Source organism: Molothrus aeneus, chromosome 11 (genome assembly GCF_037042795.1).
Source record: "Molothrus aeneus isolate 106 chromosome 11, BPBGC_Maene_1.0, whole genome shotgun sequence".
NCBI lineage: Eukaryota > Metazoa > Chordata > Aves > Passeriformes > Icteridae > Molothrus > Molothrus aeneus.
In genome coordinates this window covers 16,544,692-16,560,506 of record NC_089656.1, presented here as the reverse complement: position 1 = coordinate 16,560,506, position 15,815 = coordinate 16,544,692, and the positions used below count along the sequence as shown (strand labels likewise).

The 15,815-nt window shown below is 37.8% G+C and overlaps 1 protein-coding gene across 2 annotated transcripts; it reads left to right on the top strand.

Annotated features, from left to right (window-relative positions):
- Positions 1–114: 114 nt before the first annotated feature.
- CMC2 (C-X9-C motif containing 2) lies at positions 115–14,781 on the top strand. 2 transcript variants are annotated; one of them, XM_066557326.1, is made up of 5 exons: positions 147–204; positions 2,044–2,271; positions 6,295–6,431; positions 10,542–10,613; positions 12,535–14,781. In XM_066557326.1, the coding sequence occupies exons 3-5, from the start codon at positions 6,351–6,353 to the stop codon at positions 12,607–12,609; spliced, it is 228 nt and encodes a 75-aa protein (XP_066413423.1). In that variant the 5' UTR covers positions 147–204; positions 2,044–2,271; positions 6,295–6,350; the 3' UTR covers positions 12,610–14,781. The 2 variants fall into 2 exon arrangements, with proteins under 2 accessions (XP_066413421.1, XP_066413423.1); XM_066557324.1 differs by lacking the exon at positions 2,044–2,271 and having other exon boundaries at positions 115–204.
- Positions 14,782–15,815: the final 1,034 nt, after the last annotated feature.

Below are 15,815 nucleotides of genomic sequence, written 5' to 3'. Positions count from 1 at the left end.
TGCCCCGCCCCGGCCCGGCCGCCTCACGCCGCTCCCGCGCCCACCTTTCGAACCGACCAATCAGACCCCGCGCCGTGCCCCGTCCATCCAATCACAGGGCTCCCCGCCCGCAGCCCCGCGACCGCTCCGGCGCCGGCGCGCTCTCCGCTCGGAGGCGGCTTCCGGCTGGGGCCGGCCGATTCTCTGCGTCCGCCCCGCACTGGGGTGAGTGAGGGGCGACCTTGGGCAGAGCCAGCGGGAAAGGGAAAAATCCAGGGAAAAGAGGGTGTAAAGGGAAACCCTCCCCCCTCCTGCCGTATTCTGTTCCAACCGCCTGGCTTTGGGGGGGGGGGGGGGGGGGGGGGGGGGCCGTGCCGAGCCGAGCTCGGGTCCGCCTTCTGGGACCCTCCGCTCACCGCGTAACGTCCTCCAGAGCTCTCGGAGGGCTTTGGAAGGGCAGCTCTGAGGGGGATCTGGGGTCTCTCCGCTGTGGCTGCCGTAAACCGCTTCTCCTCTGTGTGTCTGTGTGTGTCTGTGTGTCCCGTCGCTTCCGTGAGGCCTCCCGGGAGCAGTGAGGAGCTGCGGAGCTGCTTCCATGGGACCCCCTGCATTAAGGTGGTTCCAGCAGCTGCCAGCCCCTCGCAGCCCATGGCAGAAGCCGAGCACTGTTTACTTTCTGCGAGTGCTGCCTGCCTTTGGTCACGGGATCGGTTTGCTAGAGGGGTCGGAGCCTGTCATTTCCGAAATGGAAATGGATCTTCTTGCTCCCTTTCTCTCTGAAGGGGAAAAGCTGTTTTACAGTAAGCTACAAGATTTTGACAGGTTCATAGAATTCTTCTTTGGGAAATTAATAAAATGGAGATGAGATGGAATGAAGCTTGGTCTGGTGGATGCAGCTGAGGTACGAGAGCAGCTGGCAAAACAGGAATTTGGTGACAGCACCTTATGTAATTTTAGAGTGAGTTGGGTTGGAAGGGACCTCAAAGATGATCTTGTTCCAACCCCCTGCCACTGGACAGTGCTTTGTTTTATGCTCTCTGGATCTTGTCATTCTTAACTGCATATTCTGCAATAATTTGTGCCAAAACTCTGCTGATGTTTCTTGTATGAATATGACCTTAAATAATTGCCAGGAAGTGAAAATAACTTCTTGTGCTTTACCCAATCACCTATTCAACCTTAAATAAAATTCTAGAAATTAGTATTCAAGTTGGCTGTTCCACCTGCTCTGTTCCTTAGGATTAACACCTTCTTTATTTTGCTAAGTATGAAATCAGGTATGGTGTAGTTTCATCAGGTACTAAAAGTAGGTGAGTTTATTCTGCTGCTGTGAGGGAGGTTGAATTGTTGGCAGAAAACAGTCATGTAAAAATAAAATCAATACGAATCTTATTTATCAGCATTAAAAAATATATTATCCTTTAGGTTCAGGGAAAGTAAATGCATTCTACATAATTAAAAAGATCTCAAAGTAGACATAACTGACCCCTTTTCTGTTTCCTTTCTAGTCTTCATAGACATGTTTGTAAATTATTTTCCCTCATTTTAATAAGTAATGTTGAAAAACCAGTGCATGGTTTTAGAGACTGAAATTCAAGAGGTCATGAGTAACTTCTGTAAGATTTAGCTAAGCTTGGTTTATTAAAGTGGATTTTTAAATTTCTTGAAGATGCTGGAAAGTTTGGGGTCATTCTCAATGTGCCTAATCATAACCTAAAGGACAGCAGCATAGAGTGACACTTGAATATCCTGGTCTGGAGGATGTTAATGGTATTACTGAAAGGTAGAAACAAAGTGCTGAGTTTTGAGTTCCCTTGGGTTTTGAAATGGTGTGTGTCAACTGTGATTTCTCATTTCACCGATCTCTGAGTATTCAGAGCTTTTGTCAAAATTCTCTGTGTAGGAATGCAAGATTTCTGCTGAAGTGTCACGAATGATACCTCGAGGTAAACACCAGCCTGTTAGTTGCGGAGCTGAATTTTTTATGCTAAAAATCTTAGAGAAAACCTGATTTGAGTAAACAAAAAGTCGTTGAGATTGTAAATATTTTTTTTTTCCAAACAGAATAATACTGCGTAACCGAGAACGCGAAACTCCAAGTGGTTTGTATTAATCAAGTTAGACATGAGATTAACCGCAGAAAGAAATGTTAAACGTGGAGAGTGGAGTGGAGGGTTTGTTCCCGTCCCTGCTGTGCTTTGCACGCTGCTGCTGCCGCCCTGTGGGCGTTGTTTGAGCGCTGGCTGCAAATGTTTGTGTTCGGCGTTCCTGGTCAAGAGCATCATTAGCAACGTAGGTGCTCAGGCGTCATTTTTCATCATCAGGGTTGCTAAACAAGGATTTGCATTTTGCTTTAAGAGGTCGTTTTTCTGAACAGTGTGAGAATTTATGTGGTTTGGGGTTTTTTTTACCAATGATCTTAGAAAGTTGAAAAAAAATGTGATTTGTGTTCTTTTCAAATGGAAAAATAGTAAAACTCTGTTTAAAAAATAGTCTTCTAACATGTTTTAATTAAATATGCAAAAAGCATCTTATTGAAACAATTGCCTAGATCTAAACTTTCCCTTCACTGTTGCCCCTCAAGCATGGAAAGATTCAGCACTGGGCTAAGCAGCAAAACTAAAGGAACCTAATTCAGTTTTCCTGCTGCATCAGGGAGCTGGTTAGTTCATATTTATGGGAGTTTCTGAGAAAAGAAAGGAACTTCCCTGGATTCCCGACATGCTGACCTCATAGTTGATTTTGGGAAGAAGTGGGAATGTACTGAACCCTTTATTTCTCCACACAGGAAGTGTGAGGAAGTCAGGAGGAAAAATTGGCATGTGGAGAGAAATGAGCATTTTATCCTAAATTTTGGTGTCAAACATGAAATGCCCACAGTGTTTTTCCCTCCTTTTTTGCGTCAGCCTTTGGTTTCTGCCTCCTTCCTGGGTATCTGCAGTTTTATTTGAATTCTGTAGTACATGTAGGTTCCTTTTGCAATTAATAGGAAATATTTAATGTATTGAACACATGTATAGATCAATTTTCAGATTAGGGATGATTATGACATCTTGATAATTTATTGTTGATTGCTTTTAGAAAATTTGAGATGCTCAGTCTCCCAAGATTGCTTACAAGAAATGATCTCATTATTTTTCTAAACAGAAATTCTAGTATTGGAAGTTCAGTATCATTATCAGAGAATTTTCAGCTTTAGGCTTTTGAAAAAATCTGGTTTATGATGGAAACAATACAGCTAGAATATCCTATATTTTCCCTACTTAAGGAGAAACCAGGCAGGATATGATACTGGAACGAAACAATTTCTTAATTATTTTTTCCCAGGAGAATAATAAAGATCTAGAAACTGGTTTAGGAAGTTGAAAGATTAATTATCTTCATCCATGTCTTCTATGTTCAGAGAGTAACAGTTTATAGAAATGTTTATTTTTAAGGTATTTCAACCAAATTATTGCGATACCTATGTAATGTAATTTTTATCAAGAAATAAAAAATTGCACTGAATCTCTTACCAAACATATTAAAGGGCAGAACATTTCTGTGCAAAACAGTGAAATATATCAGTGCCATTATGTAAAGAGATAATTTCTTTACTTCTTTCCAAATAGTCACTTCAGATATTAAGATTTGCTTAGCATTTTGCAGTTCTAAAGCGATTCCTGTATTTTCTAAATATTGTTCTTTTACTTCACTTCCAGTATTTCTTCTGCTGAAATTGTGTGTTTACCTTGGCATTCTTTACCCCACATTTCTGTTAGTAGTTTCCTCAGAGCAATTTATATTGCTTATTCACTATTTTTTCCTGTGATTTTTTTGTTCTGTTTTGTTTTCCCAGTATTCTTTTATGTATCAATTCCCTTTGAGTTACCTGTATAAAATTCTGTCCATTTGGAGTTAGATTCTGCTAAGATGGCACCTTGCAATTCTTATTTTTCATTAGAATGTTACTAAAAAGAAACTAAGGAAACCAATGTTCTTTCTTCACACAAATTGTTGTTTCTCTTGAAAATCTTTTGTTTGTCAGAGTCATTCCCCTCCAGCAAAAAGATTTCAGCCTTGCCTGCTCATTTATAGACCACTGTCTAATCTGACATTTCTGAACATCAGTTTAATATTGAGCACTGGGAGCAGTGCTCTGACCTAACTTCAGAAGTGCTTAAAGCCTCCAGGGAAGCTCAGAAAGATGTTTTGTTACTTAGTCCAGCACATCCTGCAAGAACTGAGTGCTAGAACTTGAAACATTCTAATATGGAATGTTATTTGAAAATTTCAGAAGTACTGGTCTGTGAACTGGTTTAGACCTTTGTTTTGTGGCATCTGTTCCACAAGAGGGGCCATTGGAAAACCCCTTGGAGTTCTAAGAAGGCTTTTAACTAAAATAGTCCACCAGCACCTCTGGTGGTGGCATCGGTGGCTTTCATCCACTGTCTGAGAATACTTTTGCCAACAATGGCAGTGATTACTGTTCTTGGTTTAGAAATAATGACTCTTCCCTTGAAATGCTCCATTTGACTTGCTGGCCTGTGTTGATGTGCATTCCCAGTTTCATTAGGACACTGCTTTGGCTTTCTCCTGACACTGCCAGCTCAGATGACAGTTTTAGGAGGCACAGGCAGAGCTGAGTGATGAAGAGCTTTAATAATCATCTGGCTTCCCACATGTTAAAGTAACACACAGCCATTGAGCTGGTCACCCTCTCAGGGGAATGCTAACGCCAGAGCTATCAAAAAACCTCTACTGATAAATTTAAAACATAGTGACTGTGTGTTGCATGCTATCAAAAGCTGGTGGCAATAACACAGAAGGGTTCTTAATCACTTTACTGTTACAGTCATGCTCCTGCTGTCCTATTTCTAAAGGTTCATTTGTTAATTTGTTGGAAAGAATGCTTAAGCAACTTGTACAGTTTCCAACAACTTCTGTGCTAAGAGTAAGTGTAGTGTAATATTAGACTTCCAGATAGCATGGGGAAGGTTTTTGGAAGAAATCACTACAACACTATGTGGAACATATTCTCATGGTTCTCAAGTGGCTTTTAAATGTTTGGATTTTTAAAATTCAGTTTGCTTGTGGGAATCTAACTCTTGTTAAGCTGAACACATAATGGGAAGTATTGGGTATATGAGTGTACATATATATATTTTAAGCTGAATATTCTCCTTGAGCATTCTAGGAATAGCAGTGGAGATTAGAACTGTCAGCCCTGCAGCTGAATTTTGGGATTTTGCAATAGCAAAATCTGACCATTGGCTACTTGTATTTGTCCAGTCTGTCTAGCAGGAGTGTTAAGACAGTGATGGCTGCTTACTGCAAGTGGTAGTGGTGTTTGTCTGGTGTATTGCAACTGGAAAGGTGATCCCTTTGGGAGAAGGGGAAGTGACAAAATACTTAGCAAACAAACAAACATCTCTCCAATTCAGTGGCAGTATGGGCCATAAAAATAAAATTTTACCAAGATGAGCCCATTTGTCCTGGTATGAACTGGACTTTTCTCCTCCCCTTTGTGATGATCTTCCTGAACAAAGATGTCATCTTCCTTCAGCCACTGTCATATGATGCTTTCAATCCATTTCAACTAAAGAACTTGCTCCCTCCCCACAGAACCCTGCAGGAAAGGGTGTCCCCCTTTAATGTTTCAGGGAAAAAACATGAGGGAAACCTAAATGCTTCCTTCCACTGTGTGATGGAGTGGGGGATTCATGTAGGAGAGCAATCCCATTGCTTTTAAAGGAGCACGGTCAAAAAGCAAGAGGCAACAACATGGAGTTGCAAGAAGGGACATTTCAATTCTTAGTGATTAAAAAACAACATCAGTACTGTGTTGATGAAGTGATTAAGTATTGGTTTTTAAAGCATCACCAATGTCTGGATTAGGATTTTTTTAAAGTGTGTAGATAGCTAAAAAAGACGCCAGTTCTCAGAGTGCTTTGTGCTTCCTGTTGTAATCTTTGTAAAAGGTAGAAAGAAAATCACATACACTTAACTTCTTAAAGTAAGAAAACAGAAAATTGAAGTAGGAAGGTGAAAAGATAATCTGGAGTTCAAGAAAGATTAATACTGCTAGAGAGTCCCTGAAAATTAAAATCTTAGTTTTGTGTTTGTCTGTGATAGCCAAGATTATAAACTTCTAGCTGACTGTTAACATTTGGGTTGTGTAGAAGATAGACATGTGCTGGGTTTAATGACTGTAACCATTTAATATAAATTATATGATTAACTGCATTTTGATCTCAAATATTGATAAAATAACACAGTGATAATATCTTAGGTGTTAAATCAGACTTGCTAGTGACACTATTTTAATGTTGGCAGGTGGAAATTTTCTTAGATTCCTGTCCCTGTGCTACTAAAATCATCCCTAACTAAAGATGCATCCAGACCTGTCTCCTCATCTGCACACTGAAGAGTGTAACCTAATTATCAGTCTGCTCAAGAAGTGTCACAAGGAGGTAAGAAGTGTTGAGCAGAGAAAAGAGTGGGTGGGTTGGGGAAATGCGTGTCAGATAAATTAGTGGTGATATTATATGATCATGGAGGGAAAACCCTCCTCTAGGCAGAACAGCCATGAAATACAGCTGGTGTGTTTTCACTCTCTGATGACTGTATGTAAAATCATGCCAGTGATTTACTTAGGAAATACAACATACCTTAAAGCTTTCTGTGCTACAGCTTAACACTTAGGGACCTATTTTAAGAACTGGAATAACTTCTGTATCTCTTAGTACTGTGAACCCCTTAAAAACAATAATAAAATCAGCTTCAAATGCCCTCTTTTTGTATGCTCACAACATTTCCATCTTCCAGCTGTCCCTAGGGCAGATGCTTCAGTGTGGTCAGAAGCAGATGTGTTGATGCTGGGGATCCCAACAGCCACATGCCTGATGTTCAGTGCTTGGAGAGCTAATTGGGAATTTCTCCTTGACTTCCATCTTCTTATTAGGCACCCACTCAAGGATGTGAAATGCTACGTTGTCTTCAGGCTTCTCCAGGCTCTTTATTGCTTCAAGATTATGGAATCCTCATCTCACTTGTTTAAAAGCCTTTTTATAAATTTGCTTTGTTCGCATCTCCTAGATGTAGAAGATTTGGCCTCTGCATTGAAAGCTTTCTGCAGCATCCTTGCAATGTTGTTAATTATTTTCCCAGTACATTCTAAATAGATGTTCTGCAGAGATAATCTCACGGTATTAGTGCATAAAAAAGTTAAATTTCGTTGTTTTTACTGAGATAAAAATATGTTTAAATATTCACTATGGGTGTGAAAGCTCTTGATTTACACCAGTACATGCAATCTACAATATTTTCACCTCCATGGTTAGTTGTGACATTGATACTTTTTTCTAATGCAGTTGGATTCTAAGACAATACAAGTGTTAACTTTATTGTTTTGAAGACAATTGTGAATTTTTCTTTTCAAAAGCCATTGCAGGATGAGAAGCAAGGCTGATAATTCACAAAATGTGAGAGAAGACGTTTTATCTGAAAGATGGGTAACAACACTTTTGCAAGATTTTAATACAGCTAAAGTAACATATTAAAAAACATTTTCAGCACCACACTTTGTTATGATTTTTAAATTACAGCAGTGAAGGGAGCAGAGTTTTAATACTAAAATTCATTTGCAGGGAGTATATTGTTCTGGTTTTCTTCAGCAACATGTAATTTGTTTTGTTGGCACTTGGAGTGCAGTATCTTGAAAGATCAGCACACTGCAGTCTGTTGATACCATCTCATAGGTGGCACTTCCCATTCCACTGCTCCTGCACAAAACATCTCCAAGCTTTAAAACTAAAAGTTGAACTGAATGTAGGAATTACACTTTTCTTCTGAGTTCAGAAATTTTAATTTGCCTAAAAATGCTTTAGGTAGTTTGAGAGACTGTAGAAACTTTTTTCCTTTCATTTTTTAGTTGATTTTTTTTGCAACAACTTTAATGTTATAATGTAGGTAAATGTTCTGTAGCTAAATTCTGTAGAATTTAGTGAGGAGACTGCATGTACATTAACTACTGTGGTATCAAAAGGATTGCCAAATGACCATCAGTTAGGAGAACAGGCAGCATGTAAGCAATATAAAGTGAAACTGTTGTAATTACTTTTTCATAATTGTGAAAACAAATCCAATTAGGAAAGGAAATACATTCAGATTTGTCCTGCATACCTAGGGGGGCTTTCTGTGCTTTGACGAGGAATGCAGCAGTATTGATTTACTGCTTGCAAGTAGAGAATGGTTGGCTGGCTTTTTGGTTGTGTTTTGGGTTTTTTTTTTTTTGTTTTAAATGAATGTGAAGATAGAAGTATCATGGACTTGTGTGATGTAGCTTATTAGACTGCCTTGAAACTGGAGCTAAAGGGTGCACTTGAACTCCTTGGCAGCAAGTGATTCAAAGGAATCTGTTGTCAATCTGACTTATGAAGGCACTGGGAGCAGCAATAATAGTCATGCACAGAATTATATTCTCTTGGTTTTGTTTGAAGTTGATCTTTGCATGAAGAGGAATTACTTTTGTCAGTCTTGTGCTCAGCTGGGAGAGGATGTTTGTGCTGGCAGTTTCAGAACAGAAAGGGTGAGGATGACTTTTTCACACTCAGTGGAAAGGGAGCAATACTTTTGCATTTGAAATTCAATGGGAATGTACTGAAATATTCTTTTTAAATTGAACTCACTGAAATCTGAAGTCAGTGATAGTAATGAGTTATTGGTGACTACTTGCTGTTTTCTTAAAATGCCAAAATGTCCTAAGACCCTTAATCTGCAATTTAAATTGCCATTCCTGAGAGATGAAAAGCATTATTTTTTAATTGGGTGTCCATTTTCACAACAGTCAATTTGATTTACTTTATCCCTAATCTAGAACCTGCCCTGTATATCAAGTTTTGTATCAAGCAAAGAGAGGTTAATGGGATTCCTATTTGATGTCACTTCTTTTTTTAATAACTCCCCTCTGGTGCCAAGTATGTGTTATAAATAGACGAATTTTTATAGGTAGCAGCTCAAAGAAATGTGTATTGTCTTGCAGTTGTATCACTGTAATAGGTGTAATAGCTATTTTTGAGAAACTGATTCTTTGTTTCCCTTATAATCTCAGTCAAGAAGTTGACATTTTAGGAATCTGGCTGAATAAACATAGATTAGACCCACTGTATGCACTAGTCAGAGTGGAGTTAGCTTGAAATGTGAGTGTTCACCTTGAAATTGAACATGCAGGTATGCAAGTAGAATACAAAATTTAATCTGTATTACCTGGAATGAAAATGTTGTAAAAGCAAGATTGGTGTGCAGTAAAGTGACAACTTGTTCCATGCAACTGCTTCAGTCATCTGATGCCCTTATAAATCACAGAGGTATAAACAAGCTAATTATAGCACTGCTGTAGTAAAGTGTTTGTCATAAACTTTATTAACCCACTCCTACTTCAGTTGTGTTCTATTGGGTGAGATCTTGTTCATAGTTTGAATCCTTAATGGTGTTCATGGATGACTTGTATGAATCCATCCAGCTGCTGGTCAGCTGTGGAAATGCACACAGGATTTCCTCTGAAATGTGGAAGGGACTTCATTTGTATCTATTTTGTTCTTCTTGGGTTTTTTTGTTTAAATTCATGAGTTGTCTGTAAGATTGGCTGAGTTGTCTCCTTTCATTGTGTAGCTACAAATATCTACTAAAAGCCCCCTCCTTCAGGTCTTCTAAATCACTTGGATGCTCTGCTGCCAGGTTGTGCCCTGAGATTCTGTAACATGGCACAAGCATGGCCCTGAAAAGGCAGTCCTTCTACAGCCATGCATTCTGAGGGTGCTTTAATGCCCAGGAAAATGGAATTGCTCTAAGAAATCCTGGCTAAGGACAGATTTTTATGGTGAATACCATCATGTTAGCTGTGGAGAGCCTTCATGAGGACAAGGCCTGCAGTTCTTTAGAAAATAAGGAACACTTAAATGTGCTTAAGGCCCACAATTGAGCTGTGCCATAAAGATGGTAAATGCATCTTATTTATTAACCTCAAGATTCAGAGAGGTTTTTTTATACTGGTTCTGATGTTCCAGTCAATTAAGTCTGGTGCCTGCATCTTCTGGACCAACAGCACATTCTTCATGCAGCTGGGATAATGGAGCAGTGAGTCCTTTGCCTCTCTAGGTCACAAAGAAATATTGAAAACTAATGCAGGGAGGACATTGCCTCTGTATCACAACCTGGAGTTCAGAATAGTTCTTGTTTGTATGTTATTTAAACTAGTGTGAGTGAGAGTTGTGAGACTGACTTCCAGATCAATAAAATGTACGTTCTACATTTAAACAATAGCTTCAGCTTAGGTGTCCTCCTTTGGTTATGCATGGTGAGTGCCTTCAACTCTCAGCCAGGCAGGGGTGGCTCAGGGTAAACTTCAGGAGTAGCTTGAACCTCTGCCTGCTTGGGAAAAAAGTTACCAAACACCACTTTTCACAAGAAAGGGAAAGGAAAAGACCAGGATATGTTGAAAAATGCAAATGAATTTAAATAAATATAGAGCTTCAGAGGAAGAAAACTTTGAATTGTAATTTTTTTTTTCCTTAACTCATCAGCACAATGTTTTGAAGTTTTTTGGCCACTGCAATGATATTGACCGTGAGATGAGGAAGTGCTTAAAGAAAGAGGTAAGCAATAAATTATAAATATTGTGAGTTAAATGCTTAATAAAAAATGGGAGAGAACTAGAGTTGTTTTTTACCAAGTAGTATGAATCAATGAATGTAAGCATGTTCTGCTGTGGGCACTTGAGACCAAATCCAAACTTTTAAAAATAAATTTGTCAAATAAAATCTGGCATTAACAAATGGCATGGTGTATTTTTGATACACAAAAATAGGCAAACACATTTTAATGAAACAAATACTGCAGATAGGAACTGACACTTCACAGATTGCTTCTGATTTTTTCCTTAATTTTTTTTTAGTAGTGATATTTGCGCAGAATTTCATATAAAGCAGTAATGGTCACTTCTGCATAAATAACACTTAAAGCTGAAGTGAGTTACACTGACTGAAACTACTTAATGAGTTGCTGAGCTAGGCCCTAAATAAAAATATCTGCAGATATGAAGGAATGAAGACAGAGTTTAGGTGGATTAACTGTTTTAATAGGAACATTTTCAGTAGAGTGCTCTTTATATTTATGGTAGTTGTACCTACATGACAGAACATCTAAATGAAAGTTTCACGCACCTTTTAAATGTACTTTCTAATTTTTACATACATTTCACCATACTAACAAGTTTCTTTCCACATAATCTCATTATTCTTATTTTTTCTTCCACTGAAGCCTTTACATTAAAGGAGTTCTTGATGATTATATTTATCTGCCTTCTTAAAATGTGCTTATATTGATATGCCATTACTAGGAAGCCCCTGAAAGGTTGTTCACCAATATTGAATAGGTAAAGATGTAGTTTTTAAAGATCCATTGTTCTCATTCTACATAAAAACATGGATGGGTTATTGAAAAATTAAATATTGGCAAGGGAAAAAGTTAAGCATTCTGTAAATGTTAAGTAATGTTTTGGGTCATTATTTCAGTTATAGACCAATCAGTATAATGGATGAAAAACTGCAAATCCTTTTCAAAATAAATTTCTTTAGTAGTTTATTACATTATATAAAGAATTGAACATTTGTGGCTTACTTGGGTTTTATTCTTGATACCAATTATTAAAATATTGAACAAATATATGCTCTAACCTAAGGACAAAAATAATTTTCTTCTCATGAAATACATATCAAATGATGCATTGATTTTTAATTTTTCATTTATTTGAGCCATGAAAATGTTTCCTTTTTGTTTGCAATGAAAGAAAGGCTCTTCAAGATTCTGCTAGTGCAGGGGGGTACTTGAAAGCATGATGATCTTATCCATGTGTCTTACCTGTGAAGGCTTTCTCGATTGCATTTTACACTGGACTCCTGCCTCTGTTGTGGTTCTTGTTTAAACCATTAAAAATCCCCATATGCCTTACCCTCATTCAATCCAAATTTCTCTTTGTTCCTTTCATCTTGGTATCCTGCTTTATCTGTGCTTGTAGTTAATGACCAAGATCAAAAATAGACCAAGCCTGTGATGACAAATTAATTTTTCAGAAGGCAGATACACATTAATCAGTATCTTGCAAAAGGAAAAGAGCCTGACCTGTGCTCTAGAATAGCACCAGTGCAACTTTTTTTTCCTAGTTCATGTGTGAAGTGTAGCTGTGTATGTTAGATCACTGTATAATTAAGTTCCTCCTAAGTTCCTCCTTAAGATTAACTGAATATTCATTATTAGAATGTTCTAATGCTCTTTAGCTTAATAACCTCAAACTTAGAAACCTGTATTTTAATGGAATAAATGTTAATTTCAAAGTACAAATGTTAATTTCACATAAAAATGAACCTATATCTAGATATTAACAAGAGCTGTATTTCTAACACATCAGTCAAATGTATTGTTTCTGTTCCTGGGTAAAAAATGCTTCTACAGTTTTAAATTTGACATATGTGTTTAATGATAACAGCTGATCTATTAATTTCCTTCTCTGTCTTCCAGTTTGAAGAAAACAGGCGCAGGAACTGGGAGAAGCGACAGAGGATAATAAATGCCCAGAGAGCCGCAGAGAAGTGAGCGCTGCTGGGGCTGGACAGCTGCAGCTCCACAGGGATTTCACTTGTCCAGCCTGTGGTTTTTGAGATGGTGACAAAATAAACGCATCTAATACATATTCATTCTCAGCAAGGCAAACAGTGTGAAAAAACATATATCACTCACAACCTAACTTAATTTTCGACCTCTAAAAGAAAACTACGGTGGCAAGTCTTGGTTCTGGCACTTTTATGATTGTTAAGTAATGAGGAGTTGGTGTGTGTGAGGTACTATGTGTTCAGCTGTGTTCCCCACTTTGTACTGAGTGGCATTTATCTCCTTGTGTTTAGCAGTTTCTCTTTCATATCATAGATTTTGTAGGGACTTTTTCATTGCGAAACACTAAATTACTTTTTCCATCACTTTTTGTAGTGTTGTGATAACAGTTCTTAAATGGATTAGGAAAGAGAAATTTTAAACAGATGTGGCTTGAAATTGGGAATTTCCTATCAAGGAATAATTGGAGTTCTAGTATTTTTATTGGAGCTAAAAGGATGAAGCTATTGTCTTCAGCTGAGAAGATTACAAGTCCTCCCTGCCAACCATATGTACACTGTAGACTGTTGTAAGACAATTTGTTCATCATACCCAAAACAAGTGGCTTTAGAAATTCAGAATGGAACATTTCCAGGGATTTACAATGCTTCCCCTTGATTTTTGTTGAGTACAATCAATGTGTGCTGAGTGATTTTTGAAGAGGAGTGCTGCCAAAAATATAAGCTGAAGTTCTTCCATTTTCTCTGGTACAAAAGTAAAGTCACATTATGATAATTGAGGTTGAAGCAAAGCTGACACTGAAGTGAAGAAAAGTGTAACTTTCTCAGGCAAGTCAATATGCATTGTGTGACCAGGTTGCCTTGTTAGCCTATGAAAGGTGTTTATTTTCCATCAAACTGCTGAAAACCCACAACAAGTCTCAGAATTCAGAAGATTTGATATCAAAACATACACTGGTTTGTCCACTGATGGAGCTGCTTCTCTGTGTGTCTGCTGGATTCACCTTACTTTTAAAGAATGCCTCTGTTCTGCCTAGCAGCAAAAGACTTTTTTAAAATATAAATTTCGTTGAGCCAAATATACAAAGTATCCAGAAAACTTTTGGAAAAAAGGTGCCTATTCTACAGTGAATTACATGGTTTGATGTGAAAACCATTGTTGATACTCAATCTTGAAATTGGTACATGCCCCTATTTTTGGAAGAAAACGGTATTTTGTGAGTTCTTTTGAAGGGTGAATTAGATAGAATAATTTTAGTTATTTTTCAATACCTGGATGGACCCAATAAAATCAGTAAAATTAAACCACAAATGTTTTCAGTGAAAGCTCCAAGCAAAGCTGAAGCAATTGTTTGTGCATCTTGACATGCTGTTTGTTTCTTAGAACAAGTAAATGATGCACTGTTTGAATCAGTATGTGAATGGTTGGAAGTGGTGCAGCCATTATTGGTACTTTTCAGAGTGTTTGGAAAGAGTACTTTAAAGTGAACTCCCCTATCTGGGAACTCTGCATCCATGGTACTTCTTCCATTTGAGATGACACAGCCTACTTCAGGCAAGCTCTTAAATAGGATTTGTAGCCTTTAAGTAAATAAATAAATTGAGAATTGTTCCGGAGATTATGTTGAGAAGCTGAAATCTGAGTGCAGAAGCATTGAAGCTTTTGTTTCTTTAATCAGCTTCTGTGAGTCCCAATCTTTCACAAAGCAACAAAATAAGAAACCAAGAGTCACTTAACACAGCTCATTAGTCAGAATCATGTTTGCAAAGATCAATGTGCTTAGTGAATGAAAGACCAAATGGCACACAAATTCCTATTGATACTTTTAACTACATTCATTTATAAATCTATTTTACAGATCAGCTTTGTTTACCTAGTGAAAGTCTGATCATGGTCTTCCTTCTGTTTCTCTTTGCTAATTGCCCACTGGTGTGATATGAGAGTGCCCATTGATTCCTGTGGGGTTTGTTCCTTTTGTTTGACAGAGAGTTCATGTTGCTAATTTGATCTTGAAGCTGAAAAACACTGGTGTAAAAATACTGATGATTTATCTGACAGAGAAAGGGGTAAGGGTGAAATAGTAAATGTGTGTTTTTTCCTTCTTTCCTAAAGCAAGCTTGGGTGAAATAAACCTTTTCTCTATAGACTTTGAAGACATTTTATTGCAATGTCATTTGTGTATAGGAACATTTTGCCCATTGTTCTTTCTGACAGATTGTATTTGAGAGAGAAAAGAAATTTCATGGAATTTGTGTTGAATTGCATGTGAGAAGCTCATGTGTGTTTCATGTTGGAAAGTGAAGAAGGGGGAAACAATGGGGAAATAGCAGCTCTGGCCATAACGATGAGGATTTTCCATATTGAAGTGCCATAAAAGTCTAGGATACATGGACAGGAGGAGGACAGAGCAAAGGGAATTATAACTGTCCAGCAAAATCCCTCTAGTTTTACCAGAAACACCTGGTAACACTATTCATAATGTACTTTCTCTTGCTGAAAAACTAAATGACATTCTGTTTTCCTTAATAAAAAAAATATATATATTTTAGTAAAAGGAAAAATATTCTGCTGAATAGCAGCAGCATAGTGTAAGAACAGCAGGGTGAGTTCTTGCTCTGGTGTTAATTTCTTTATACAACAGGGCTTGTCTCCTGTTAAGCTGCAGTGCTGAGTGTTAATATATTATGAATGTACCACTTGTCTTTCCCTGTAAACTTTAGTTAGTAACATCCTCCAGGAATTATGTCCTTTGTTGCTGATACAGGTGATGTGTCGTTCCTAGACCTTGAAGCAAAGCCTTGATTTAGTTGAGCAGAGTGTACAATTTGGGAAATGACTAGTCCTGTGAGTTAGCTATTCCCTCTGTTACTGGAAATCACTGTAATGAATATTTCCAATGTGTTATGCACTTTGCTGAAGCTCCACACCTCATGTATAAAGTGTATTCAACAGTCAGGCATTCCTGAATTTGGCACTGCCCATGCTTTAAAAAAAATCAGGACGTCCAATACAATTTTTTTTCTGACATAAATGAAAACACACTTCTGTGGAAAACCTAAAAGGATTTGAACAACAACTGGAAAACTGATACCACATTCTGACAGTTGAGTTAAAAATGAATTACTAATATTACTGCTTAAGCAAAGGAGATTCTCTACCTGGGCAACATAATGGATTTTAGTGCTGCAAGT

What these genes read in the sequence shown, in the direction of transcription:
- CMC2 (XM_066557324.1), top strand. Translation starts at nt 6,351, where the DNA reads ATGCATCCAGACCTGTCTCCTCATCTGCACACTGAAGAGTGTAACCTA. An exon ending in TCAAGAAGTGTCACAAGGAG is followed by an intron (nt 6,432 to 10,541) that starts GTAAGAAGTGTT and finishes TTAACTCATCAG; the next exon opens with CACAATGTTTTGAAGTTTTT. An exon ending in GGAAGTGCTTAAAGAAAGAG is followed by an intron (nt 10,614 to 12,534) that starts GTAAGCAATAAA and finishes TCTGTCTTCCAG; the next exon opens with TTTGAAGAAAACAGGCGCAG.